This window comes from Erythrolamprus reginae, chromosome 3 (assembly GCF_031021105.1).
Source record: "Erythrolamprus reginae isolate rEryReg1 chromosome 3, rEryReg1.hap1, whole genome shotgun sequence".
In the NCBI taxonomy this organism is placed as follows: domain Eukaryota; kingdom Metazoa; phylum Chordata; class Lepidosauria; order Squamata; family Dipsadidae; genus Erythrolamprus; species Erythrolamprus reginae.
This window is the reverse complement of record NC_091952.1, coordinates 71060952-71087510: the sequence shown is the minus strand read 5'-3', so window position 1 is coordinate 71087510 and position 26559 is coordinate 71060952. Positions and strand designations below refer to the sequence as shown.

The 26559-nt window shown below is 39.1% G+C and overlaps 1 protein-coding gene across 5 annotated transcripts in view; it reads right to left on the bottom strand.

Moving 5' to 3' along the window:
* The window catches only part of MAST2 (microtubule associated serine/threonine kinase 2), a 175337-nt gene that overhangs the window by 133369 nt on the left and 15409 nt on the right, over positions 1–26559 (bottom strand). For all 5 annotated transcript variants that reach the window (XM_070745794.1, XM_070745793.1, XM_070745798.1 and 2 more), the window contains exons 2-3: positions 24002–24149; positions 23430–23572 (exon numbers count right to left, since the gene is read on the bottom strand). In XM_070745794.1, the coding sequence (XP_070601895.1) occupies positions 23430–23572; positions 24002–24149 (291 nt within the window). The remainder of the gene's footprint in view (positions 1–23429; positions 23573–24001; positions 24150–26559) is intronic.

Below are 26559 nucleotides of genomic sequence, written 5' to 3'. Positions count from 1 at the left end.
GTGATCCCAGGGCGATTTGGCAAAGCAGCTGCCACAAAATCTGAGGGGACAGGATGAGATGGGATGGGAGTCGGGATCTGACATGCCCCTCCTGGCCGCACGTTTAACAGCCTCCCAGTCTCTACCGTCTAACCGCTCCAAGCTGCGGGAGGGGTGGGGAGGGCTGCAATACCGGCAGCTTCAGGGGGCTCCTTTCCTCAGTGGTTCGTTTTCTTACCTCTAGGCAGCTACACCAAATTTTTCCTTCCCGCCATCATCATCGTCACATGACGTTCCCGGCACTGCTGCTCTTCAAAGGGAAGCCGCCAGAGCCGCCTCAGCAGTTGCCGCAATATGCTGGCTGTGTTAAAAAGTGCTAATGCTAAAATGTTGTAAGCCGCCCTGAGTCTAAGGAAAAGGACGGCATTAAAAAAAAAAAAATCGAATAAATAAATAAATAAATAAATAAATAGGTTCCCAGCACGTCTACAGGGGCTGGGAACCAATTAACTCTATTTCCATTATTTCTTATGGGGAAAATTGTTTCGGATACCGAACATTTCGGGTAACAACCAACTTTCCAGAAAGGATTATGGTCGTTAGCCGAGGTTCCACTGTACATGGATATGCCTGTTCAGTTTTCTTGGCAATAATAGGAAAATGGTTTCTGTATTTTCCCATTTTTAAAAAACTTCTACTGTATTATTCAGATGTATGATTCCCTGGTAGTGTCCTATTTAAATCCAACTCTTCTTTTCTGTATGATCATGAGCAATCCTATAATGCAACCAAAGTATTGGATTTCAGAAAAACAAATTTTAATGCAATGGGGGAATATTTAGATAATGAATTAAAGGGGAGGGATAAAATGGCAGGAGCGAGCACCCAGTGGACTGTATTTAAAAAGGCCATCTTAAAAGCCACTGGACTGTATGTAAGACAAATAACTAAAGGTAAAAGGAAGAAGAAACCGCTATGGTTTAGCAATGATGTAAGGACTATAGTCAATGAAAAAAAGGCTGCCTATAGGAGGTATAAAGAGTCTGGAAGTATAGCTGATAGGGAGGTGTATAAAATGAGACAGAAGGAGGCGAAACAGATAATATATGCTGCTAAAGCCTCAAAAGAGGAAGAAATTGCCAAATCTCTAAAGAAGGGGGATAAAACCTTCTTCAGATATATTAGTGATAAGAAGAAGAAAAACTGCGGCATCACGAAGCTTAGTACCGGGAAAAATACATGCATTAATGGGAATAAGGAGATCGCTGACCATTTCAATAGCTACTTCTGTTCAGTTTTCTCAAAAGACACCTTACAAAATAATACTATAGAGGGATATAGCATTGCCTCCAACTGTACGGATTCAGCTCCAGTGATCTTAGAAGCCGATGTCTTAGAAGAACTTGAACGATTAAAGATAAATAAGGCAATGGGTCCAGATGGCATCCACCCCAGAGTTCTTAAAGAACTCAGATCTGTCATTGCTACCCCCCTGACTGATTTGTTTAACCAATCCTTGTTAACAGGAGATGTTCCTGAGGATTGGAGAATGGCAAGTGTTGTGCCTATCCACAAGAAGGGCAGTAGAGAAGAAGCTGGTAACTACAGGCCAGTTAGCTTGACATCAGTTGTCGTTAAAATGATGGAGACTCTACTGAAAAAGAGGATAAATCAGCACCTAAAAAACAATAAATTATTGGACCCAAATCAGCATGGCTTTACTGAAGGCAAATCATGTCAGACTAATCTCATTGATTTCTTTGACTATGTCACAAAGGTGTTGGATGAAGGTGGTGCCGTGGATATTGCCTACCTGGACTTCAGCAAAGCCTTTGATACGGTTCCACATAAAGAGCTGATAGATAAATTAGTGAAGATTGGACTTAATCCCTGGATAGTTCAATGGATTTGCAGCTGGCTGAAGCATAGACACCAGAGGGTTGTTGTGAATGGCGAGTATTCTGAGCAGAGTCAGGTTACAAGCGGTGTGCCACAAGGGTCTGTTCTGGGTCCTATTCTTTTTAATATGTTTGTGAGTGACATAGGGGAAGGTCTGGTAGGGAAGGTTTGCCTATTTGCCGATGACTCTAAAGTGTGCAATAGGGTTGATATTCCTGGAGGCGTCGGCAATATGGTAAATGATTTAGCTTTACTAGATAAATGGTCAAAGCAATGGAAACTGCAGTTTAATGTTTCCAAATGTAAAATAATGCACTTGGGGAAAAGGAATCCTCAATCTGACTATTGTATTGGCAGTTCTGTGTTAGCAAATACTTCAAAAGAAAAGGATTTAGGCGTAGTGATTTCTGACAGTCTCAAAATGGGTGAACAGTGCAGTCAGGCAGTAGGGAAAGCAAGTAGGATGCTTGGCTGCATAGCTAGAGGTATAACAAGCAGGAAGAGGGAGATTATGATCCCGCTATATAGAATGCTGGTGAGACCACATTTGGAATACTGTGTTCAGTTCTGGAGACCTCACCTACAAAAAGATATTGACAAAATTGAACGGGTCCAAAGACGGGCTACAAGAATGGTGGAAGGTCTTAAGCATAAAACGTATCAGGAAAGACTTAATGAACTCAATCTGTATAGTCTGGAGGACAGAAGGAAAAGGGGGGACATGATCGAAACATTTAAATATATTAAAGGGTTAAATAAGGTCCAGGAGGGAAGTGTTTTTAATAGGAAAGTGAACACAAGAACAAGGGGACACAATCTGAGGTTAGTTGGGGGAAAGATCAAAAGCAACATGAGAAAATATTATTTTACTGAAAGAGTAGTAGATCCTTGGAACAAACTTCCAGCAGACGTGGTAGATAAATCCACAGTAACTGAATTTAAACATGCCTGGGATAAACATATATCCATCCTAAGATAAAATACAGAAAATAGTATAAGGGCAGACTAGATGGACCATGGGGTCTTTTTCTGCCGTCAGACTTCTATGTTTCTATGTTTCTATCAGATAAGATGCTATGGTTTGTTCAAGATATAGAGATAATTAGTCTAAATAGCCTAGCTACCTAAACCAACATAATCCAATAAGGCCTTACAAATAAGCCAAGAGTCTAATCTATCTTCCTCAAAAGTGACAAGTTTTCTTACCCATGTTTTGAAATTCTCAGAAAATTATATATTTATAATTAAATTAAAATTAAATATTTAGCAAGAAGATGATATTTATGTTTAATCAGGGCAAGTTGAATAAATTCCAAATTTCTGCATTTCCATAAATATAACCAATACAATTGTTTTGTTATCCAATAGTTCTTAATACATAAGACCTCAGGTATTATGAGAAAATTACATATTATTGTTCAATTTTTAAATTATCTCCATTTTGCTAATTTATCTTTATTGCAAAAGAAGGAAATTACTAGAGGAATACTATCCTATCCGAAACTAGATAAGATATTTGCAGTAAAGGAAATAATGAAAAGCAATAATAAAACAATTAAAAAACAAATGAGACCCAAGATTTTTCAAAAAAGGCTGCCCAAAATAAATTGTTTTTAAAAAAATCCTGCCTCAATAGCTGAACTCAATGAAGTCAAATAGGTGAATAAAATGAAAGGTTCAATTTTATACTCCAGGAGTATGCCCTTTTTTGGCAGCATATCCAGGAATGCATATTTGTAAGGATATAATCAAGGCTTTATAATAGTGTCTTATACAGTGATCCCCCGCTCGTTGCGAGGGTTCCGTTCCAGGAGCCCCCGCAACGAGCGGGTTTTCGCGAAGTAGCGATGCGGAAGTAAAAACACCATCTGCGCATGTGCAGATGGTGTTTTTACTCCCACAGCGCTAGCGAGGAGCCGAAGATTGGGGGCGGCGCGGCTGTTTGCCGCCGGCATGGGGGGCTTCCTAGCAGCCCCCCAAACCCGGGTTGGGGGTCCGGGGGGCGCTGTCTCTCGGCGCTTTCGAGCTGAGTCCGGGAGCGAACTCGCTCCCGGACTCGGCTCGAAAGCGCCGAGAGACAGCGTGGACAGGCCGGTTCCTTGACGCTGTCTCTCGGCGCTTTCGCTCCTCGAAAGAGCCGAGAGACAGCGTGGACAGGCCGGTTCCTTGGCGCTGTCTCTCGGCGCTTTCGCTCCTCGAAAGAGCCGAGAGACAGCGTGGACAGGCCGGTTCCTTGGCGCTGTCTCTCGGCGCTTTCGCTCCTCGAAAGAGCCGAGAGACAGCGTGGACAGGCCGGTTCCTTGGCGCTGTCTCTCGGCGCTTTCGCTCCTCGAAAGAGCCGAGAGACAGCGTGGACAGGCCGGTTCCTTGGCGCTGTCTCTCGGCGCTTTCGCTCCTCGAAAGAGCCGAGAGACAGCGTGGACAGGCCCGTTCCTTGGCGCTGTCTCTCGGCGCTTTCGCTCCTCGAAAGAGCCGAGAGACAGCGTGGACAGGCCCGTTCCTTGGCGCTGTCTCTCGGCGCTTTCGAGCTGAGTCCGGGAGCGAATTCGCTTCAGGACTCAGCTCGAAAGCGGCGAGAATGAACGGCGTGGGCGGGCGAAGGGCGGGCGGCAGCGAGGAGTTTGCGTGGGCGGTGGGGAAACTCCTCGCTGACGCCAGCAAGAGGGGGAAGACCCAGGAAAGCCACCCAGCAGCTGATCTCCCGGTTGCCATCTACGCATGCGTGCCCATAGAAAAAAACGCACGCATGCGTAGATGGTATTTTGACTTCCGGGTTGAAAAATCGCGAAGTACCCTGTTCGCAATGGTTGGGGACGCAATAAACGGGGGATCACTGTACTGCCAGCAGCCCGAACAGAAGACAATAGCTGTCGCGTTGATGGATGATCTCTGGCGGGCCCGGGACAGGGGTTTATCCTCTGTCCTGGTGCTCCTTGACCTCTCAGCGGCTTTCGATACCATCGACCATGGTATCCTTCTGCACCGGCTGGAGGGGCTGGGGGTGGGAGGCACTGTTCTTCAGTGGTTCTCCTCCTACCTCTCTGGCCGGTCGCAGTCGGTGTTAGTGGGGGGCCAGAGGTCGACTCCTAGGTTTCTCCCTTGTGGGGTGCCTCAGGGGTCGGTCCTCTCCCCCCTGCTATTCAACATCTACATGAAACCGCTGGGCGAGATCATCCAAGGACATGGGGTGAGGTATCATCAATATGCGGATGATACCCAGCTTTACATCTCCACCCCATGCCCAGTCAACGAAGCGGTGGAAGTGATGTGCCGGTGCCTGGAGGCTGTTGGGGCCTGGATGGGTGTCAACAGACTCAAGCTCAACCCGGATAAGACGGAGTGGCTGTGGGTTCTGCCTCCCAAAGACAATCCCATCTGTCCGTCCATCACCCTGGGGGGGGAATTGTTGACCCCCTCAGAGAGGGTCCGCAACTTGGGCGTCCTCCTCGATCCACAGCTCACATTAGAACAACATCTTTCAGCTGTGGCGAGGGGGGCGTTTGCCCAGGTTCGCCTGGTGCACCAGTTGCGGCCCTATCTGGACCGGGACTCATTGCTCACAGTCACTCATGCCCTCATCACCTCGAGGTTCGACTACTGTAATGCTCTCTACATGGGGCTACCTTTGAAAAGTGTTCGGAAACTTCAGATCGTGCAAAATGCAGCTGCGAGAGCAGTCATGGGCCTACCTAGGTATGCCCATGTTTCACCATCACTCCGCAGTCTGCATTGGCTGCCGATCAATTTCCGGTCACAATTCAAAGTGTTGGTTATGACCTTTAAAGCCCTTCATGGCATCGGACCAGAATATCTCCGAGACCGCCTCCTGCCGCACGAATCCCAGCGACCGATTAGGTCCCACAGAGTGGGCCTTCTCCGGGTCCCGTCAACTAAACAATGTCGGTTGGCGGGCCCCAGGGGAAGAGCCTTCTCTGTGGCGGCCCCGGCCCTCTGGAACCAACTCCCCCCGGAGATTAGAACTGCCCCTACTCTTCCTGCCTTCCGTAAACTCCTTAAAACCCACCTTTGCCGTCAGGCATGGGGGAACTGAAACATCTCCCCCTGGGCACGTTTAATTTATGCATGGTATGTCTGTGTGTATGACTGTTAGTATATGGGGTTTTTAAATATTTAAATATTTTAAATTTGCCTGATTGCTTATGATTTGTTTCTACATGTTGTGAGCCGCCCCGAGTCTTCGGAGAGGGGCGGCATACAAATCTAAGTAATAAATAAAATAAATAAATAAATAAATAAAGGTTTTGGGCAGCTCTAATTGTATCATGACTGGGTTCACAATTCGTACAATGGAAAAAGGACCCACATACTTAGGCCTTAGTTGTTTCGACTTCTGAGTAGTCTGTAGGTACAGTGGTACCTCATGATACGAACTTAATTGGTTCCAGGAGGAGGTTCGTAAGGTGAAAAGTTCGTAAGATGAAACAATGTTTCCCATAGGAATCAATGTAAAAGCCAATAATGCGTGCAAATCCTTCAGGAAAATCCCAAACTTTAGAAGGGAGGCGAACAGAGGGCAGGGAGGAGCAGCTAAAGGGGGTGGGTGGAAGAAGCAAAGCTAGGCTAAAGGGTGAGTGGGAAGGAAGAAAGGCAAAGGGGGCACCCCTCCCTTTTCTTTCTTAAAAAGACACCCCCCTCAGTGCTTGGAAAAACGCCGTCCTCCTAGTTAACTCAGTGGAGTCTTTTCCCCCCTCCAAGCCACCCCTCCCTTTTCTTTCTTAAAAAGATACTCCCCTCAGTGCTTGCAAAAACGCCGTCCTCCTAGTTAACTCAGTGGAGTCTTTTCCCCCCTCCAAGCCACCCCTCCCTTTTCTTTCTTAAAAAGATACTCCCCTCAGTGCTTGCAAAAACGCCGTCCTCCAAGTTAATTCAGTGGAGTCTTTTCCCCCCTCCAAGCCACCCCTCCCTTTTCTTTCTTAAAAAAAGGGGGGAAAGAAACCCCTTCATCTTAGCAGCAGCGGCTTGGGTTCGTAAGGTGAAAATAGTTCGGAAGAAGAGGCAAAAAAATCTTAAACACCGGGTTCGTATCTTGAAAAGTTCGTTAGAAGAGGCGTTCGTAAGATGAGGTACCACTGTATTTAGTTGAGAAGAAAACCCTATCTCCTACTTGGTATTCCTTCGATCTAAGTCTTTTCTTGTCAGCTTCTCTTTTATGTGCTCAGTGAGCTTCATCTAGCGCCTTACGAGTAATGGGACAGGTAAATTGAAGTTGCTCAATCCACTCCACTAAAGAAGGGATTTGAGGCTTCTCTTGAGGCACTTTAGGAATGTGTAAAAAGTCTTGACCAGAGACCGTCCTGAATGGGATAAAACCCATACTACTATGCATGGAGTTATTATAAGTAACCTCTGCAAATGACAGTAAGTCTACCCAGTTATATTGCTGATAATTTACGTAACTCCTGAGGTATTGTTCTAGAACCGAGTTAGTCTGTTCACAAGTCCCATTAATCTGCAGATGATGGGTGGAGCTTAAGCCTTGGGCAGAACCTAACAACTTTAGGTACTCCCTGCAGAAGTAGGTGGTATTAGTTAGAAATTATTAGTTCAGGGACAAAGTGTAGCCTATACACATGTTGAATAAACAGTTTAGCCAACATTTTCTCTGATGGAATCTTGGAGCACGGCATAAAATGGACTTGCTTGGAGAACAAATCCATGATCATCCAAATAACTGTATTACCCCCACTCTCAGGTAGTTCAACGATGAAGCCCATGGATATTTCTTTCCAAGGAGCACCAGGTCTAGCAATGTTCTGAAGTAATCCCTGCAGCTTTCTAATTGGCCTCTTTGCAGAAACTCACACAGGACAGCTAACAACATAAGCCTCTATGTCCTTTTTCAAAGAGAGCCACCAGAACTGCCATTTAGCTATTCTGTTTCCCTCAAAGTAAGTCATGCCTTGATAATAAGTCTAATCAGGCTTTTGAGTGCATGGCAATAAGGCCAAACACTTATCCGGGGTTCAAAAAAATATAAGACAAGGTCTTATTTTCAGGGAAACATGGTAAGTGTGATGTTTTTACGAACCCAAAGTGTCCAGCAGCTTTCAAATCATGGGCCTGTTGTAACAGAATTTCCCTAAGACTAGAAGGGACGTACAACTTAGCCCCCACCAGGTGAGGCCTTCACAAACAGCACACTCATTTCAGTGGGACATCAACCAGTTTTTAGCGCTTCTCTTAGTCTTCGGAGAGGGGCGGCATACAAATCCAAATAATAAATAAATAAATAAATAAATAAATACATTTAAACCAGTGGACAAATCCAGATCCACCTCCTCTTGGGTTCTGGTGACCATGGGAGCAGCCAATTGCTTGGAGGGGATTACCAGGCGGATTACTTCTGGCCATGTGCGATTATATTGGGGCAATCTGGATAGGCATCTGCCATAAAGTTCTTTCCCCCAGGAAGGTAGTGCAGAGAAAAATTAAGCCAATTAAAGTGTTGTGCCCAACAGATTTGCTTGGTTAACAACTTCCTTGGGGTTTTTAGAGCCTCTAAGTTCTTATGATTTGTCCACACTTCAAAAGGATATTTTGCCCTTCAAGTCTCCTCTTCCCATATTGCCTCCTTTGGGTTTGAGTCAATTTATTGGAGGAGGAGTAGGCACAGAGTTTTAGAATTCCATCAGCTTTTGCTTGAAGTAACATCATCCTCACAGCCACATCACTGGTGTCAGCCTGGACTTTGAAAGGGGTATCCATTTCACGATGCTTAAGTACAGGTTCAGCCGCAAAGAATAGTTTCAGTTTCTCAAAAGCTGCTGGCATTCCACAGTCCACTCAAGGGAGCAACTAGGCTTTAGCTTTGCTTCTCCTTTTGTCTTTGAGATTGGTAATAGGCAATGCAATTTTAACAAAAGAGGGAATGAATTGTCAATAGAAGTTAGCAAAACCTAGGAAACTTTGCAGCTGCTTGTGGGTGTGTTAGGTTATCCATGACTGTCCAGACTTTCTCCAGATCCATTTCCATGCCCTTATGCAATATGCGGTAACCCAAATAATCAATTTTACTTTGATGAAACTCACATTTTGATAATTTAGCATAGAGTTCAGCAGTCCTGAGTTTTTTCAGGACTAATTGCACTATTTTCATGTATCTCCATGTAAATAAGAATGCCATCCAGGTAGATAAGAATGTCATCCAGGTAGACCTAGACACCATTGTAAAGATGTTCATGTAGCACCTCATTAATCAATTGCAAGATCACCGCAGATGCCCCCTGTAATCTGAAGAGGACCAGCTTAAACTGAAAACAACCAAAATGGCAATTGAAGGCAGTCTTCCATTCGCCCCCTTCCTTAATTCAAACTCTGTAGTCCAACTTAATGAAAATCTACTATGCTGTTGATTACGGCCAGGTGGTTGCCATTTTCTGGGGCAGCTTCAGCTTCATGCCACACTATCAGGCTGGGGCAGCTGCCAATTCTTGGAGTAGCTGCAGCTTTGCACTATGGCTTCTTACAACCTCAAAGCTGCAACATGCCATGAAGACCCTGAGCTGCAGGGCAAGAGCTCCAGAGTTACTCATAAGACAAGATGCAGAGCAGCCAAAAGGGAAGAGATGGGTGGAATAGAGAAGATGAAGTGGAAGAAGTCCCTTATTTTGGAAAAACAGGATTGGAACTAGGACAGATCAAACTAGGAATGGCTAGGATGAAGATAGATCCTCAGCTAATGATTGGTAGAATTTGGTTAGCAACAGGGAGTGCCAAAATTGCTATCATTGTGACCACATGACATCAAGCTTTACAACTATATTACTTAGCGACAGAAACTCCCGTTCCAATTGCCATCATAACTCAAGAACTTCCTATATACCCAAATTAAACCTTAATTTTCAAATGAATAAATTTGCAGAGCATTTCAGGTTGTATCAGCAATTGATTTGTAAGATAGATATGCACAAATTTATTGAAAGGCATACAGACATACAGATGCCTTTTCAGATTATTATAGATTACCCAAAGGATTTATTAAATTGCAAATTAAGTATACTTTATTGAAACAGCAACCTTCCATACATGTTTGCTGGTTAAATAAATGGATTTTAAAATGTCAAACTTGTCAGGGAGATACTTTACAATTAGTTTGCTTCTGAAACTTTCCTGATAGATTTTTTTAATCATTATTATCTTATTCCTGAAATTATACAACTTGAATAATCAATTAGCTATCTTTTTGTAATCAAAATCTAAAATCTCAATATAAGCTTTCCAATGTATAAGTCTAAAATTAAAAGAAGCTAACTCATATCAGTTTTATCATTACTACAATGTCACTCTGCCTTGTTATTTAGCCCAAAGGTATCTCAAAAAGAAGAGATTATTGCTTTCAAATATCTTGCTTCATAACATTCTGATCAACGTCTTTCTCAACCAAATGTATGGAAAAATCAAATGTATTTCTGAATAGGTATTCTGGTCTCCCAATTGAACACTTTCTCCTTAACATGCATTTGTATGTATATGCATACATATGAGTTTGTGTGTGTGCGTGTGTTTGCGCGCACACATGCGTATACATGTATTTTCCCCTGTGTTATGCTCACTCATCAAAGTTATTATTAATTTAAGACATGACATATTATTTATCCTTAAAACAAAGCACTGCAGAAAGATTCTGCAGAACATCTGTTCCTCTCTCATTTAAATACTCTTTTTTCTTCTTGACCTAGAAATCAGAATCTCTCTAACAAAAAATACATATAGTGTTTCTTTTCAACATGTAGAATAATAATCTAATTATTACTGAAAAACAAGCACTAAACCATCAGTGCATATGCTATTTGGGTGTTGCATCCAAATCTTCTGAATTCTAAATACCGATCAAAGCTCAACTGCTTCTGCTTATGTTGAAGTAAAGGGTAGGTGACAATTTTTCCTTTTTGCCTTGTATCCGCCAGTAACCCCCAAAGGCTGCTTTGGAGGTTGAGGGTTTTTCAGACATAGCAGGGAGATGTAAAGGATTATTAGCAAAAATGAAACACCGCTTTAAAATCCGCTTTAAAATACTTACAGTATTTTAAAAATTTAACTATGTAAGTTTGTATTTTAATTTATAAATACTGAGTTGGCAAACTATTGTACATGCAATCAGTAGTCTTAAGTATTTCACTAGCAAGAGAAAATTTGTGACAAATCCCAGCATGGTCTACTGTTCCAAATTATGTTAATAATTTTATGCAAATGAAATATGGCCTCCAGCTCATTACAAGATATCAAGATGTCTTCCACATAGCAAATAACATGTTGTATCCACTGGTCAAATTCAGAATTCTGCAAGTATTACAAGAATATTGTTTTTAAATCAAATGTAAACATCTCCTAAATATTGACATATTTTATCATTTTCATTTTTATAATTATCACTAATATTGAAACATAAACAACACATTTCATTCTATTGGATTAGAAACACTAATTATATGGCAGCTTCCCATGGAATGGATTCCAACAATCAGATTGTGATCACAAGTCCTCAAATGTATCAAATATCCATTTTAAAAAAATCATATCTATTTTAACACAAATGTAGCTATCTTTTCTTCTTTACTCCAAAGTATCCAATGTCCCTCAGAGTTTCATTCCTGCCTACCCTATCTATTTGTGTGGTAAAATAATTTAGGTAGATTATTCCCTGTTAGAGGCAATAATCACATAAATTATTTCTCCTATATTATATTTAATATGAATATCACTTATTTGCCACCAAATTACTGTCATTGTTTTTATTTTCAGAATAATTCATTATCCTTACTGAGTATGAAAAGGATAAAATGGAGGACATCCTTCAGTGACCTATGAACTTCAAACCAACTTTCTAAACCCTAAGAATTATGCTAATTAGGCCTATCTGAGAATATTTCTATTCATACTGACTTAACTGTAAATAGAATCTTCCATTCAACTACTGCATACAATAATATGGTGCCAAATAGTTTAGTCTTGGATCGAGAATTCTTGAACATCATACATGGCTGGTTCTCTACCAAGCCTAAGCACAGAACATAAAATAATGATATTAACTTATAAGAATAAAAAATTACTTGAATGCTGTGGGACAGGGGTGGGTTCTACTTACCCTCCCCATTGGTTCATATCACAATGGAAGTGCATGTTTTTCACACAATCACTATGCTCGCACCCACACATCCAGTCATGCAAATTAGATGCAGCACTTGCTCAGTAGTTGAATTTAAGCTCTTCCACATTTCTAACAAGGAAATTAGCATGAAAAACAGCTGTGGAGCTAATAAGCTGTGCTTCGGAAGAAGCAATAAAACCTGGGGGCCGGAGGGCAGGCTGGGGGCAGGAGGGCGGGCATATGAACCCCGGGGCAGGAGGGTGGGCCCACTTCCAAACACACAGAGAACCAGATCTGCATGAGCAGGAGAAAATAACACAGGAAAAAATTCCTCCCCCACCAAAAAAATCATGAAAAAATTCTCCAAAATCGGCAGTACCCACGGACCAGTACCAAACAAACTGGATCAGTGATGTCACCATTTGGGCGAACAGGTCCAAACCAGGAGGAACCCACCTCTGCTTTGGAGATGCAGGAATCCTAACTGTAAGAGCAATTTACCAGTGGAAAACTTACCACAGGAAACGATGAGCTTTGCTTTACTTTGCTCAAAAAAGCTAGTCAACCATTTTGTGTGGTTTGTTTGTTTGTTTGTTTATTTATTTGATTTCTATGCCACCCTTCTCGAGGAGACTCAGGGCGGCGTACAACATTATAAATGTAACAATATGTAAGAAATCTAAGTTACTATAAAAGGATTATACAAATTACTAAAAGAAATATTAAAAACCCCATATACAGTCATGCACTTTCATCCAAATCAATCACACATAGTATCAGCAGGAGACAATCTCATCACTCATGGCCCCCATGCCCAGCAGCAGAGGTAGGTCTCCAGGGCTTTACGAAAGACCAGGAGGGAGGTGGCGGTACGTATCTCTAGAGGGAGTTCATTCCAGAGGGCCGGGGATGCCACAGAAAAGGATCTTCCCCTAGGCCCTGCCAGCCGACATTATCTGGCCGACGGGACCTGGAGATGGCCTACTCTGTGGGACCTAACTGGCCTCTGGGATACATGAGGCAGAAGATGGTCCTAAAGATAATCTGGTCCTAAGCCATGTAGAGCTTTATAGGTCATAACCAGCACTTTAACAAGGATTCCTGCACTGAGAACTGGATAGTCATTCAATCTCTATAACTCTGTGATTCTATAGCTCCATGTTCAAAATTGTATTTGATAAAGCTCTTGGGACTCTTAAAGGCTTAGTGGGAACTTGTATTATATTTTGTTTGTTTGATAATTTATATACTCATTTATGTCACCAACAAGCGACTCTAAGCAGCATAAAAACAAAGCTAAACAGTCAGTAAATACGTCAAGAGACATTAATAATAACAAAGGTACCTCACTGTTCGCCTGTCCCGTATGCGCCCAGACCTGCTGGCTTAATCAGGTCTTAAGAGACTTTCAGAACCTCAGAAGAGAGAAAGCCAATCTCACCTCAGGGAGAAGATTATTCCACAGTGTAGCACCCATAGAAAAGGCCTGCCACCCGGAGCCTGCCAAAAGGGACTCTATAGCCAAAGGAATCCATAACATCCATGCCTTCTCTGTTAGCACTGGTGGGGCAGGCAAATTAAATTAGGGTGAGGCAGTTCCTCGGGTAACCCAGTGTTATGCCCATTTATTTGGCAAATAAAACTGCTTGAATCTCCGTGTACTACAATTTTTGACAGAATAAAGGCAACACATCATTTGATTCTATGGCTATGATGGATGTTTTTAGTTTAGCAATCCAAAACTGAGAAATGTGCTCAAAGATCGAAGTTCTATTACAATCTTTATCCTTTGAGATTTTCAGTGTCTGCATGCTAAATTATACAATTTGGATTTTAGAAATAGTGAAAACTTAAGTGAGAGAAATAATAGTACAGTAGTCCCTCGCTATACCGCGCTTCACCTACTGCGGCTTCACTTCATCGCGGGTTTCTGAGGAAGTCGATCGGCAGATTTAAACAGCCCGCCGAACTCGATCGGCAGGTTTTTCAAAAATATATATATATCTAAAATTGTAAATACTGTATTTAAATACTGTATCTAAAATAAATACTGTGTGGGAAGGGTTTATAAACACTTAAAACAATGAAAACTTACCAAACAATTTCAATATAAATACTTAAATAAGTACTATCAGTCGATAAATTCCCCATCGCGGATTTCACCTATCGCGGCCGGGTCTGGAACGTAACACCAGCGATAGGTGAGGGACTACTGTAGTTATATATGTTAATGAAGAGACAAGCTTTAAAAAAAGACAAACTTTGGTTCAACAAATCTGTGAAAACTAACGCGCTGTACCCTAAGCCAAATGATGGAAGCTTTTAAGCAGCTTACCTTAAAAGCCTCTAAGTCAAGCATTTTCAGTTCTTATGGCAGGTTCCAAAGTAAACGGAATCCATTAATTTAGGAAAAGGAAAATATTCAACTTTTTAACTGCAAGTCATGTTAATTTTGTTCATCCTTACATCAATGCAATCCTAGACGGCACTAGAAGGTCAAAGAAAAGCAATTCTTGGCAGAACATGAAAGGGAGCATGATTAACAAAATTACTTATATCTCAATGCACAATATAATAGTGACATTCTCATCAGTGAATATAAGTAATCTGATCTAGCGGTTTTCTGTCTGATTCTCTGAAAACCTATCTCCATTCGAAACTGTCAAATGGAATTCTTTGTTGAGGTCATAAAGCTGTTCTTATGGAAATGATGATGAAATTTCTTATTACTACTATGCAACACTATTTCAAGAGAAACTGCAATGTGGAAGAAGACAACAAAGGGATTCAATAGTCAACAGCTAAAAGGGCAGCAGTTCCTTTAATTCTTACCAATATCAGTAATACTTATTTAATCAAACAACAGAAAATGCTTGGTGTAGTGGTGAAGGCATCAGGAAAGAAACTGGGAGACTGAGTTCTAGTGCTGTCTTAGGCACAAAGCCAACTGGATAATCTTGGGCCAGTCACTTTGTCTCAGACCTAGGAAAAAGGCAATGGCACCCTAATTCTGCAAAACTTTGCACGAATACCTAGGAACTAGTCCAGGCAGTTACCAAGGGTCAGTAATAATTCAAACACACACACACACATATATACACTAAAGTGGGGGGGGGGGGGAGGATGTTGCCTAGTAGGGGAAGGATGAGTGAGTGGGTGGATTTGTTTTGGTAAGAAAATACATTTCTTTCATTTCAAGGAAAGATTAAAGACAAAATTTACCTTGCCACTGAAATAACTTAAAACAAGAACATTGTTCACTGGTCACAGAAAATTATTTAATAGTATGATTCTTTTGATCCATAATATATGATTTCTTTATTAATAAGTTTCTCTTAAAACTGTAGGTTTAATTATTTTTTCTTTTGTAATAATAAATAAATAACAAAACCATACAACAAAAATCAGAATTATGCAAGACTAGAATATGCAGAAAAATTATGAATGGATGGCAATGAAAGAAAGTTCAAAAAAAAAAGAGTGGGCCATTGACTTATTCCAGAATAAAGGAGTATGGAGACTGGCTTTTTAAATTATGATTTTATTAAATTTTACAAATACAACAATAAAGTCTAATACAAACTTACAAAAATATAAAAAGTAAAAAGTGCAGAGAAAAAAGAAAATAAAAAATGAAGGATATATAAAAAATAACTCTCATTTTCCATCAATCAAATATAATTTTAATAACATATACAGTGATACCTCATCTTACAAACGCTTCATCATACAAACTTTTCAAGATACAAACCCGGGTTTTAAGATTTTTTTGCCTCATCTTACAAACTATTTTCACCTTACAAACCCACCGCTGCCGTTGGGATGCCCCGCCTCCAAACTTCTGTTGCCAGCGAGGCACCCGTTTTTGCACTGCTGGGATTCCCCTGAGGCTCCCCTCCATGGGAAACCCCACCTCCAGACTTCCGTGTTTTTGTGATGCTGCAGGGGAATCCCAGCAGCGCAAAAATGGGTGTTTTGCTGGCAACGGATGTCCGGAGGTGGGGTTTCCCAGCGAGGGGAGCCTCAGTGAAATCACAGCATCACAAAAACACAGAAGTCCGGAGGTAGGGTTTCCCATGGAGGGGAGCCTCAGGGGAATTCCAGCAGCGCAAAAACGGGCACTTTGGTTGGCAAAAGGGGTGAATTTTGGGCTTGCACACATTAATCGCTTTTCCATTGATTCCTATGGGAATCATTGTTTCGTCTTACAAACTTTTCACCTTAAGAACCTCGTCTCAGAACCAATTAAGTTTGTAAGACAAGGTATCACTGTACTTCTCTTAGTAGTTCAATTTTTAAAATTTCTCTTCTTCCTATATCACGTCCCTTATCAATAAGCAAATTATAAAGCCTTGTCATTCAGTCCTAATCAGCAAAAGTCTCTTAAAAGCTACCAGAAATAGTTATATATATATGATTTGACACAAAAATATGTAACCCTTCCCTGGTGCAGAGCTGAAGGGATTGGATACTGTAGCCTAGAGGATAATTCTCTGCCTTACAAGGCAAAGGTTGCAGGTTCAAGTCCCAGTGGGTATGGCTAGCTGATGAGGCCAAAATAAGGCCGAAATAGATCTATCCTAGCCTCCCTTAATTTTCAAATTCAGCAAAAAAACATATATATCCTAATCTTAGCCAAACAAATCTATTTTGTATTCCAACATATTTTCTAAGAAATAAAGCAGAAGCCTTATCATTCAATCCTGGTTTTAAAAAATCATTAATGGCAACTAAAAACCATAACATACATATTTTAACCATAGTCAAATAAGTTTATTTTATATTCCTTCCATTTACTTTTAAAAAGCTTGATCTTTAATCCTGCTGAAAAATGTTCCATAAGTTGATTTCTTATCATTTTCTCTTTACTCTGCCTCCTTTCAGAAATAGCTTCAGTAGTTTAATGTATACCTTCTGTAAATCCAAGATAAGAAGGCTTTCCAAGTCTTGCGATTATTTGTATATCCCCTTTAGTTATTAAGACATCAACTGGTTTCATATGTAAATCTATTGTGGCATCTTTTTCTACATCATTCTTGCAGCTTGGCAATTTTAAATCCATTTTCAGATCCACAGCATCTTTTTCCATTATCATTGTTGTAGTCTGGGTTTTTTAGAAAAAATCCATTATCAAAACCACATTCAAATCTATTTCAAGCTATATTTCATCCAGTAAAATTTGTTCTTCTTCTGTATCTTCTGTTAAATGCTTTTTTGTAGTGTCAGACAAGTTTGAAAGTCATTTCTAAGTACACTGTTCTCAAACAGCTTTAATTTATTTTATGGCCAAATAATATTGCTTCATTGTATTAATGGGTCTCTTCTCTTTCAAATGTAATCTCTTTGGTCCCTAATAATCAACCTTCAAAGACCCCTCTCATCATGTTTATTTTCCAATCAACAAAACTGGGAGAATTTCTTACAGTAAGTTTCACAATCTTCACATATTTTTTATAAAATTTTAAACAACCCACAAGAAGTACTCTTTCAAGTTCACCCTTAACTTTCCAAAATAAACAATCTTATTCCCCTTACATCTTTTCCTAAAAATTAAAGTTTTTCTTTTTAATCCTTAATCATACATGAAGCTTCTTCCTTCCAAGGCAGAAGGAAACGTTCCCGGTATGATGGCATTTGTCCTTCAGAAGGTTCTTAACATCTAGAAAATTAATAACAAGCAATTTCCTAAAATAGATTAAAAGAAAGTTGGCAAATGCAGAATTCAAAGGAAGGCATCAAACCCTGGCTTAGGCAGAATGGTTTTCCCCTGGCTCACAGAGCGCTCAACTCTTGCTGGAGATCATTATTTCTTTCTCTCTTCTCTGTGGAGCAAACCTATTAGTCCGTAATGGCAAACCTATGACATGCATGCTGGGAATGGCACACAGAGCCATCTCTGCGGGCATGGCAGCTGTTGACCATTGCTCTTCAGAGTCCTGGCACACTGATCTTCACAGGTGCAGGAGTGCCAGAAACCAGAAGAGCAGCTCCGTAGCGCACATGCACACACTGGCCAATGGAGCTTTCTGTTTCCATCGCGCCAGCTGCCATTTGCACATGCATGTGCACCAGAAACCGGAAAACCAAGGAACTGCGTATGAACCAGGGAGCTGCTCTTCCAGTTTCTGGTGCTCCCCCACATGCCTCCACACGTTCCCATTTCGACACTTGGTACCAAAAAGATTAACCAATGCTGCTACAGGTGATTCTAGTGATTACCGAGTCTTCTCCTTGAACCAGAGAGAAGTTCCATATATACATATAGAGAGAATAAAATATTTGCAAAATATAATAAAAAAAAGAAATTAAACATTAAGCTTAAAATGAGGGAAAATGCAGAGTAAAATCAATGTAATTTAGTGATACATCAAAGAGTGAATTAGAAATAATACCATCAATATCAATTTCCAAGAAAAATATTGATGAGAAATTAGTCATAAAGGAGGATGCTGACATTTTCAGTACAGTTTTCTCTTTTGTAGTTCCTTGATTAGAATATTGATCTCTGCTTGGTTGTCTGGTATCAATCCCAACGAATCTGGATCTTGGCTGCTGGAGGCGATGCGTTATGATTTTTTTTTGTTTCAAAACAAATGATATCACCACCAACAGTGGCAATGCAAGCTATTGTATGTAAACAGGAAGAAAATTCCACATTCCCCCAAATATAATGTCTCCAGTGAACAACCAAACATAGACAGCACCAAGGAATCCACATTTCAACCCTGAGCCAGTGAAGGGTTACCAAAATTTTTACTACCACAATGTGGGCATGGCTTATGCAGGACACCCTGTATTTTCTTTCAATATCGTTCGGTGCAAATTTCAATATCTTTCAGTGCTCTGGGATGGAGCTCCATTTTTGCTACCCCATTGCATTCCCCCCCGTCTGGGCAGTAGTCCACCCCTGCCCTGAACTACATATATTTTCTTCTACTGAAGTAGGAAGAATGTCGTTTATGTTCTATTAAGACAAATGGAAAGAAAACAAGAGTGAAGATAGAAACTACAGGGGAATGGGTTTACTCACCATGGGGAAGTATGTATTTAACTGCAGTCTGAGTGAGACCAGGCATACTTATAAGAAGATGTTTACCTCATCATGTTAAGCAGAAAGTCTGCAGAACAGATTTTTGATCTTTACCAACTCATATAGAAATTTATGAACGTAACAAAGTAATTTTACTGTATGTTAGTTAATTAAAAGTAATAAAATAAATGGCCCTGATTTATACTTTTTGTATGAATGTAGTTTTAAAGGTTAGTTGCTGAATGCAATGATGATAGTATAAAATATAAAGTAAAGCATACGTGAAAAATAGAATGCTTAGCAAACAGGTCAGTACTGAGCAAGAAATTATTTTGTGCAATGTTTAGTTAATTAATGCACATAGATAAATTTATAGGGAATGCTTGTGAAGAAATTAGGTAAAGAATATTAATTCATGTATACATAAGCAAAGAGATGGGAATTGGAATATTTGATAGCAAATGTTAGCTAGCTGATATAGCACAATAAAACAGGATGGAAACAAATATATTGAAGACCAATATACCTCTGTCTAATAAGGAAATCAGATTTAATTAATCATTGCTAGGTTATATATAAATGAAAAGTTGTTACGAATGACAAACATCTTTAATAATAGGAAAATGTTAAAATGTACAAATCCAAGTAGGAAGATAGAGGAAAATGTGTAATCCTATAAGAAACGTTTGTTAAAAGAATAAAAATCACTAATTACAAAACATGTTTCTGCCCATTGTGGTCCAAGAAAGAGAGAGTTAGGCATGTTAAGAAAATTATTTCTAGCAAAACCATTGCTAATCATGGTCACATAATTGTAGGGCACTGCAACCAACCATAAATGCAGGAGATACCAGGCGACATGTAGGGGGCTGATTTAATAATAAATAATAATAATTTATTAGATTTGTATGCCGCCCCTCCCCCAAAATATAGGAACTTCAAATTGGGTCACAACTAGTTTTGGAGGGGATGATCTATCATAATGGCAAATATCCACTAAACAAGAGACATTAATTTGACAAATGCCTTTATCTTAATATTCTGGCATATTATGAAGGCACAATACAGTGCTGCAACTCATAATACACAATAAACACTGAACTTGGTCAACTGTCATGAGTATGAACACCATCCAGCTGCCTAAAACAGCTGGCATAATTTCCTAAATATGTAACAATTAAACCCCTAAATCAACATATGCCTAACTCTGCAAACTGCAAAGCAGAATTCTGCCACTGACAGTAATTGATGGCTTCAAATTGGCCAGATCTGCAGAGGTAAGTAAATATAGCAATTATCAGACTTACTTGGCCCATTCAATAAGAGACAAATGGCAGCAGTGTGGCCAGTTATTTACAGTAAAATGAACAATACAAGAGACCACAACACATGGTTCAAATTCTCCCTTTCACATGGGAAAAGTCCCTCACCAAGGAGAAGAATGGAGAGAAATATATTCCACTGAACACTGAAATAGACCAACATGAATACCGTTCTCGACAATATTTCAAAATCACAAGGTTATTCAGGTAACTGGAGCTTGAAAAGATTACAAAAAACCACCTATATAGTTTATATGCGACATTTTGTACATACTATCTAATACATAATTTTCATTTATGAGTACTCATTTGAAAATACAGATTATATCAATAATTAAACAAAGCATGCCTCTTATTGTTTTTGTTATTTTTAACGATGATTCCTAGCCAGGAGGCCTTTTTCCGCCATGGCAGCTACTCCCTGGAACATCCTACCCATTAGGATCTGTCTCAATTTCTTGGCCTTCCATAAAGGTCTTAAAACCTGGTTCTGCCAGTTGGCCTGGGGCGGCTGCTTGATTAAATCGATGTTCCCACCTCCACTCTATTCTATGTCCCTCACTACCCTACCTATTTCTTAAATTTAATGTATTTATTGTTACTGGTTTAATCTTTTATAATACAGTTTTATGGGATTCCAAGCTATTCAAAATCATGTGACAATGAAATGGGTGGCTAATAATTTTAATAAATAAATTAATTACTATCTTTAAAAAAACCAGAATGATCCTTTAAGTCCAGCTAGAGTGTGACAGCCCCTTTTCTACCTAATGAATTAAATTTAAACACATAAACTTTCATGAACTGCAACATCTTATAAAGTGTACAACCAGATTCCTAAATTTTTTTTGGCTACTAAAGGTTGACCTCTACTTACAATTCATTTAGTGACCATTCAAAGTCATAACAGCGCTGAAAAAACTGACTTATGACCCTTTTTCACACTTATATCCATTGCACGGTCATATGATTCATGGCCATATGATTAAAATTCAAATGCTTCACAACTAGCTCATATTTATGATGTTTACAGTGCTTGGGGTCATGTAATCCCTTTTGCAAATTTCTGACAAGCAAAGACAATGGGGAATCCAGATTCACTTAACAACCATGTGTCTAACAACTGCAGTGATTCACTTAACTGTGGCAAGAAGGGGGCAAAACTGACTTAACAAATGTCTCACTTAGCAACAGAAATGTTGGGATCAATTGTGGTCATAAATCAAGGATTGCCGGTATTGGTTAATGTGGTTTTCCTCTAGCATCAGCTATAACAAGAAGCCCTTACTTAAGATCACCCTATTTTTAAAATTCTGTTTAAGTATTCTTCTGGTTTTTTGAAAGGTATATGTTGTCCAGTAGATGGCACTACTGGCATTAAGTTCATCTGATGTGTAAAAAAAATTGCAGTCTTAAGATGTACCTTAAAACATTTTGCAATGCATACATGAACAAAATTAATAGATATGCATCACATTTGCCATGAACAGATAAAGATTTTGACAGATTGATTTGATAATTTAAGCTAGTTACTCTCTTAACTTAACCTACCTACCACAATGAAACTCCCATGTAAGTCCCAGGGGAAAAAATGAGTTATGCTCTTTATATAGCCACAATTATTCATAAGCATTTAAATATGATTTTGGAATTTTAAGATCAATCAATTTCTACAATTAACAGAACAAACAAAAGAAAATTCATGTTCTATTTTCAATTTTACAATTCAATATCTTGTTTTAGTCAAATTAATTGCATTATCTTAAAACAATTCAACTAAAAATCATGAAAAACTTCAGCCTTCACTGAGATGTGCATTATTAAATTAGATGGACACATTCAGTATATTAATAAGGAAATTCTTCAATAAACTGAACAAGTAAGCAGAAGAATTTATATTTTTCTGAGCCAGCAAGAATACATTAAACAACCCCAAAAAATTAAAATTGGGACAATCTCACAATAATTTTAATATCTTTAGCAGTTCATAGGGGCCACAATGACATTAGGTATCCCAAGCTGAAGGATGCATTAAGACTATATGCCAAATATTTTTATTTTCCTATAATAATAGCTTGGAAATCAGAAGACCTTCATTACAGGTAGTTTTCAACTACCACTATGACCAGAATCTCAGTTTTTTAGTGAATCAAGTTTTAAATGAAATGCCCATGTGACTACATCACACAGTAATCACAATCCAAACTCTCCCAATTGTGGTCACTAAGACTGTGAGAGTTATTAAGTTGATGAAAAGAAAGACCTGTCTTTACTCCTTTGGCAACCAGTTCTTTCACTCTGTCCATTGAGTAACAATCTGCGTAGTTACTAATACCTTGGAGGACATTTAATAACCTGCAGGGCACTTGACAATATGCAGGAAACAGCTTTCCTTGCATGGGAGGGAACTCCTGCATTGAGCTGGGGAAACCAAGCTCAGTTCTGAAGATCCCAGCTTTGTTTCTGCAGCCCGTTGAAGATTCCACCATCACAAGAAGGTGGAAGGGAGAGAAATCCTTTGTCAGGTGACAATACTTTGAAATCTTCCCTGCTCACCAGGGAGCAGAGAAAATTGCAAATGGCGATCAATGAGCATGGGATGCTGGCGAACAGGTTGCCAAACCCTCCCAGAGGCAGTGCATCCAGAAGAGCTTTACTGATCATAAAGCACGCTTTCTAAGCTTTCATAATTTCAAATGATTAAACAGCCACTCATATGAATGACAAACAAGCTCAGTTCTCCAAAGCCTTAGATAAATAAGCATAAGTATGCACATATCAGGAAGGGGACTAATTCACATATAAAGGCCAAAATACAGACATTGTTCTTTTTATCTCATAAAATCAACGACTAAAACTCTCAGTTGCCAAACAGTTTAACCCAAGGTAATCCAATTTTTTTTACTAATAAAACAAAATTATCCTCCCTTTGTCCTATATTTTTATAAATATACACTAAAATATGAAGAATAACTTCAAAATTAAAGTATTAGAAGACATTAGAATAATTAGAAAAATCTATAGCAAAGCTATGACCTTTTTTCTCCATAACCTACTTGAATAAAATTGTAAAAAATATATAGACACATACCAAACCAGCTGTAAGTGATGGAGCAGATTGTCCTAATGATTGATTTCTCATACGGACCAGATTTGATGATTCTCCAGGTGGCTGTCCTAATGTGTGTGTTACTCCACTGTGCATACTTGTGGATAATGGAAGCAACTGCTTTCCTTTAAGGAAAAAAGTCCATTTTAGTTGTTTATTCATAAATTTACAACACAGTTCAATTACAGAATGAATGAGCTAAAAGGAACAAGTTTTAACAAAAATGTCTTAAATCACATTGGCCCCATAAGAATTTTTACAAAAAGAGCTCTTGATCACATATATTTAAAAACATTCAGCCAAGGTATCAACAAACCTTATTCATGATAGGAAACTAGATAGTGTATATCTGCAAATGATTTAATCATGCAATATTATACGGCTACTATATTTGTAATTTGATATAAGATGAATAAAACAATTTTAATTCTTAGGTACTATATGTTATGTTATAGATTTTAAGCACATAATTTTTAAGTTATAGTTCTTAATTTCATAGTCTCTACATCTTTACTTTACACAGGTCAAGCTATTATATAATTGCACTAAATTACCTGATAAAGAACTGGCTAAACTACCTCTTCGTAGCTTGCAGTCATCCTGGCTCAACTGTCGCTGGAGTTTACTTTTTCCAGTAGATGAAAAGATGTCAGGATTGCTGAATTTTCGGGAGCGCAAAGAAATGGATTCTGTTACAACATCCTAGGAAAAAAGGAAAAAACATAAACAGAGTAAGTTTTCTCTGCAAAAGTTCATGAGGACTTGGAACTGTTTGGATTCCTTCGTAGAAACACATAAGAAACACACTGTTTTAGTAATTTTAAGTGTAGCTATTGTATGTACTAATGAAAACTATTGTCATTCTTAAGTTCTGTTTTACTGTCATGCAAAAGAGAATTATACAATTATACAAAGTATTGGAAATTTCAAATGGTGTGAAATATACCAATTAGCCTATTAACTAGTGCGTAATATTGGGACCTCATTACATTCAAATTTAATTATTTTACACTGGTTCTCAATATTTTTCTAGGAACTTCAAATGTGTTGCTTTTGACCCTAAAATCGCTTGGCATTTTAATTGTTTTATTAGATTTTTAGCTGATTATAAGTAAGACTTGTTTTATTCCAAACTCAAGGTCCAGATGAATATCATGGTATCATATACCTATCAAAATCCACTGAAAAGTCTCAAAACATTAAGAATAATGTGTTTCATCCCAGGTTCCTATGTAGGTATTATAACAGCACAGTTTCTATGCTTTCTTATTTGATTCCTGAGTGTTTCAGTGGGTCAGGAAAATCCCTTTTCTGGAATCGGTTCTGGTGAGAAATGGCAAGGTGATGTTCCATGGACCATGGAAGACAGTACAGTTGAAAGACAGTTGGATAAAGGATTCAGACTGCTGAAAATTCTCTCCAGTTGAAAATGCGATTTTGAAATTGCTTAGGTACTCCAAACATGTTTCTGCTGAGTTAATGGCAGAAACATATAGTTGTTTACAATCAATTGAGTCTCACAGAATTCCATCATGCCCTGAACCATTAATGTAGCCTTTTTTGGGGACTCAAATTTCAGTCAAATCTCATCTATTTCTCACTTTGGAGCTTACTTTTTTCCTTGCTATTTATTAAGATTGAAAGATCTGCAAAACTGCAAATTTGACTTTCATTGGATGAGGCCCCTTCAATCCATTTAAAAAGAAACTTATATGACTATAGTTTTTGTAAGTGTTTTATTTTAAGGGGCGTGCATAAGTGCACCAGTGTGCCTTCCGTCCCCTGTCCAATTGTCTCTCCTTATCTCATTTATCTTTTCTTCCTTTCAAATATGTTCACCTATACTTTTATATCTTTTCTTCTATTCTTTTCTTTACTTATATTATTACATATCTTTCTCTTCAATGTGTATTATGTATTGGACTAACTAACTAACTAAATAAATAAATAAATAAATAAATGTAATATATAGCATACGGGTAATTATTCAAAGTCAATGAGGAAGCCACCACAAGGTTGCAAATGGTGATCACAACCGTGGGACGCTATGATTGCCCAGTGGGACTCACCCAATGATGGCGACTGGGACTGCTGCAACTTCCATCATAAATTGGCATGGTCATGTGATGTTGCACTTTACAACTATGTTGCTTAGTGACAGATTTACACCATCTTTAAGCAAGTACCATCTTCAAAATCAGGCCTAGGAACAATCTCTTCCACTAAAGATATAGCACTCTCTCTTTCAGGTGGCTGGCATCACCTCCCTCTCCCAATCTTATGTTGATTATCTAGCATGTTATGCAATTCTTCAGAACTCACAAGATTATAAGAATTCCAGATAATACTGCAAAATTTTATTTCTGATCACTGTTCAGATTCCACTTATGTGGAGTCCTGATTGCAACAAACCTGAGCAGTTTTATAAACAAAATATTGCCAAGACCAAGGAGAAAGCATTTTGAAATTCCCTGATATTTCCCTGACATTTCCATGTAACTTGCGATCTAGTTAAGGTGCGGTTGTAGTTGACGTCATACCAAATGGCTAAGTAGTGGAGAAATATCAATAGCTGAGGAAATAAGTTGTTGCCACAGTTATGCTCATTTTTGCTTTACTCTGCCAGGCAACGCAATCCATTTTTGTTTTGTTTTTTACATGATTTTCCCCTGATTTTTACACATTTTAATTCAGATTGATTTGTTTACATGATTTGTTCCATTTTTTTCACAAATCCCCTGATAATTCCCTGATAACTGCTGGACACCCTGCAAGATAACTCACGTGGACAGCTTTCTCCCTAATGGAGGGAATTTCATCCTAAACAGAACCACTAAGGCACTGATACAGTAAGGGTGGAGGAGTATGAATAATTTGCTCTCTGAACACTACTGAACATGAACTGATTCTTATTCAGTCTTCCATCATCTATGCTCTAAGTGCCTTGTCTACTGCTTTATCTCCTACAGACCTTCACTAACCAATGAAACTCAAGAAGCTGAAGAAAAGGATAGCTGGGAATGATTTTCTCACCCCTTTGGCAACCTGTAAATTAACTCACCAGCCATTCAATACATTGAGGATATTCTCAAGTGTTGGGATTCATAAAATG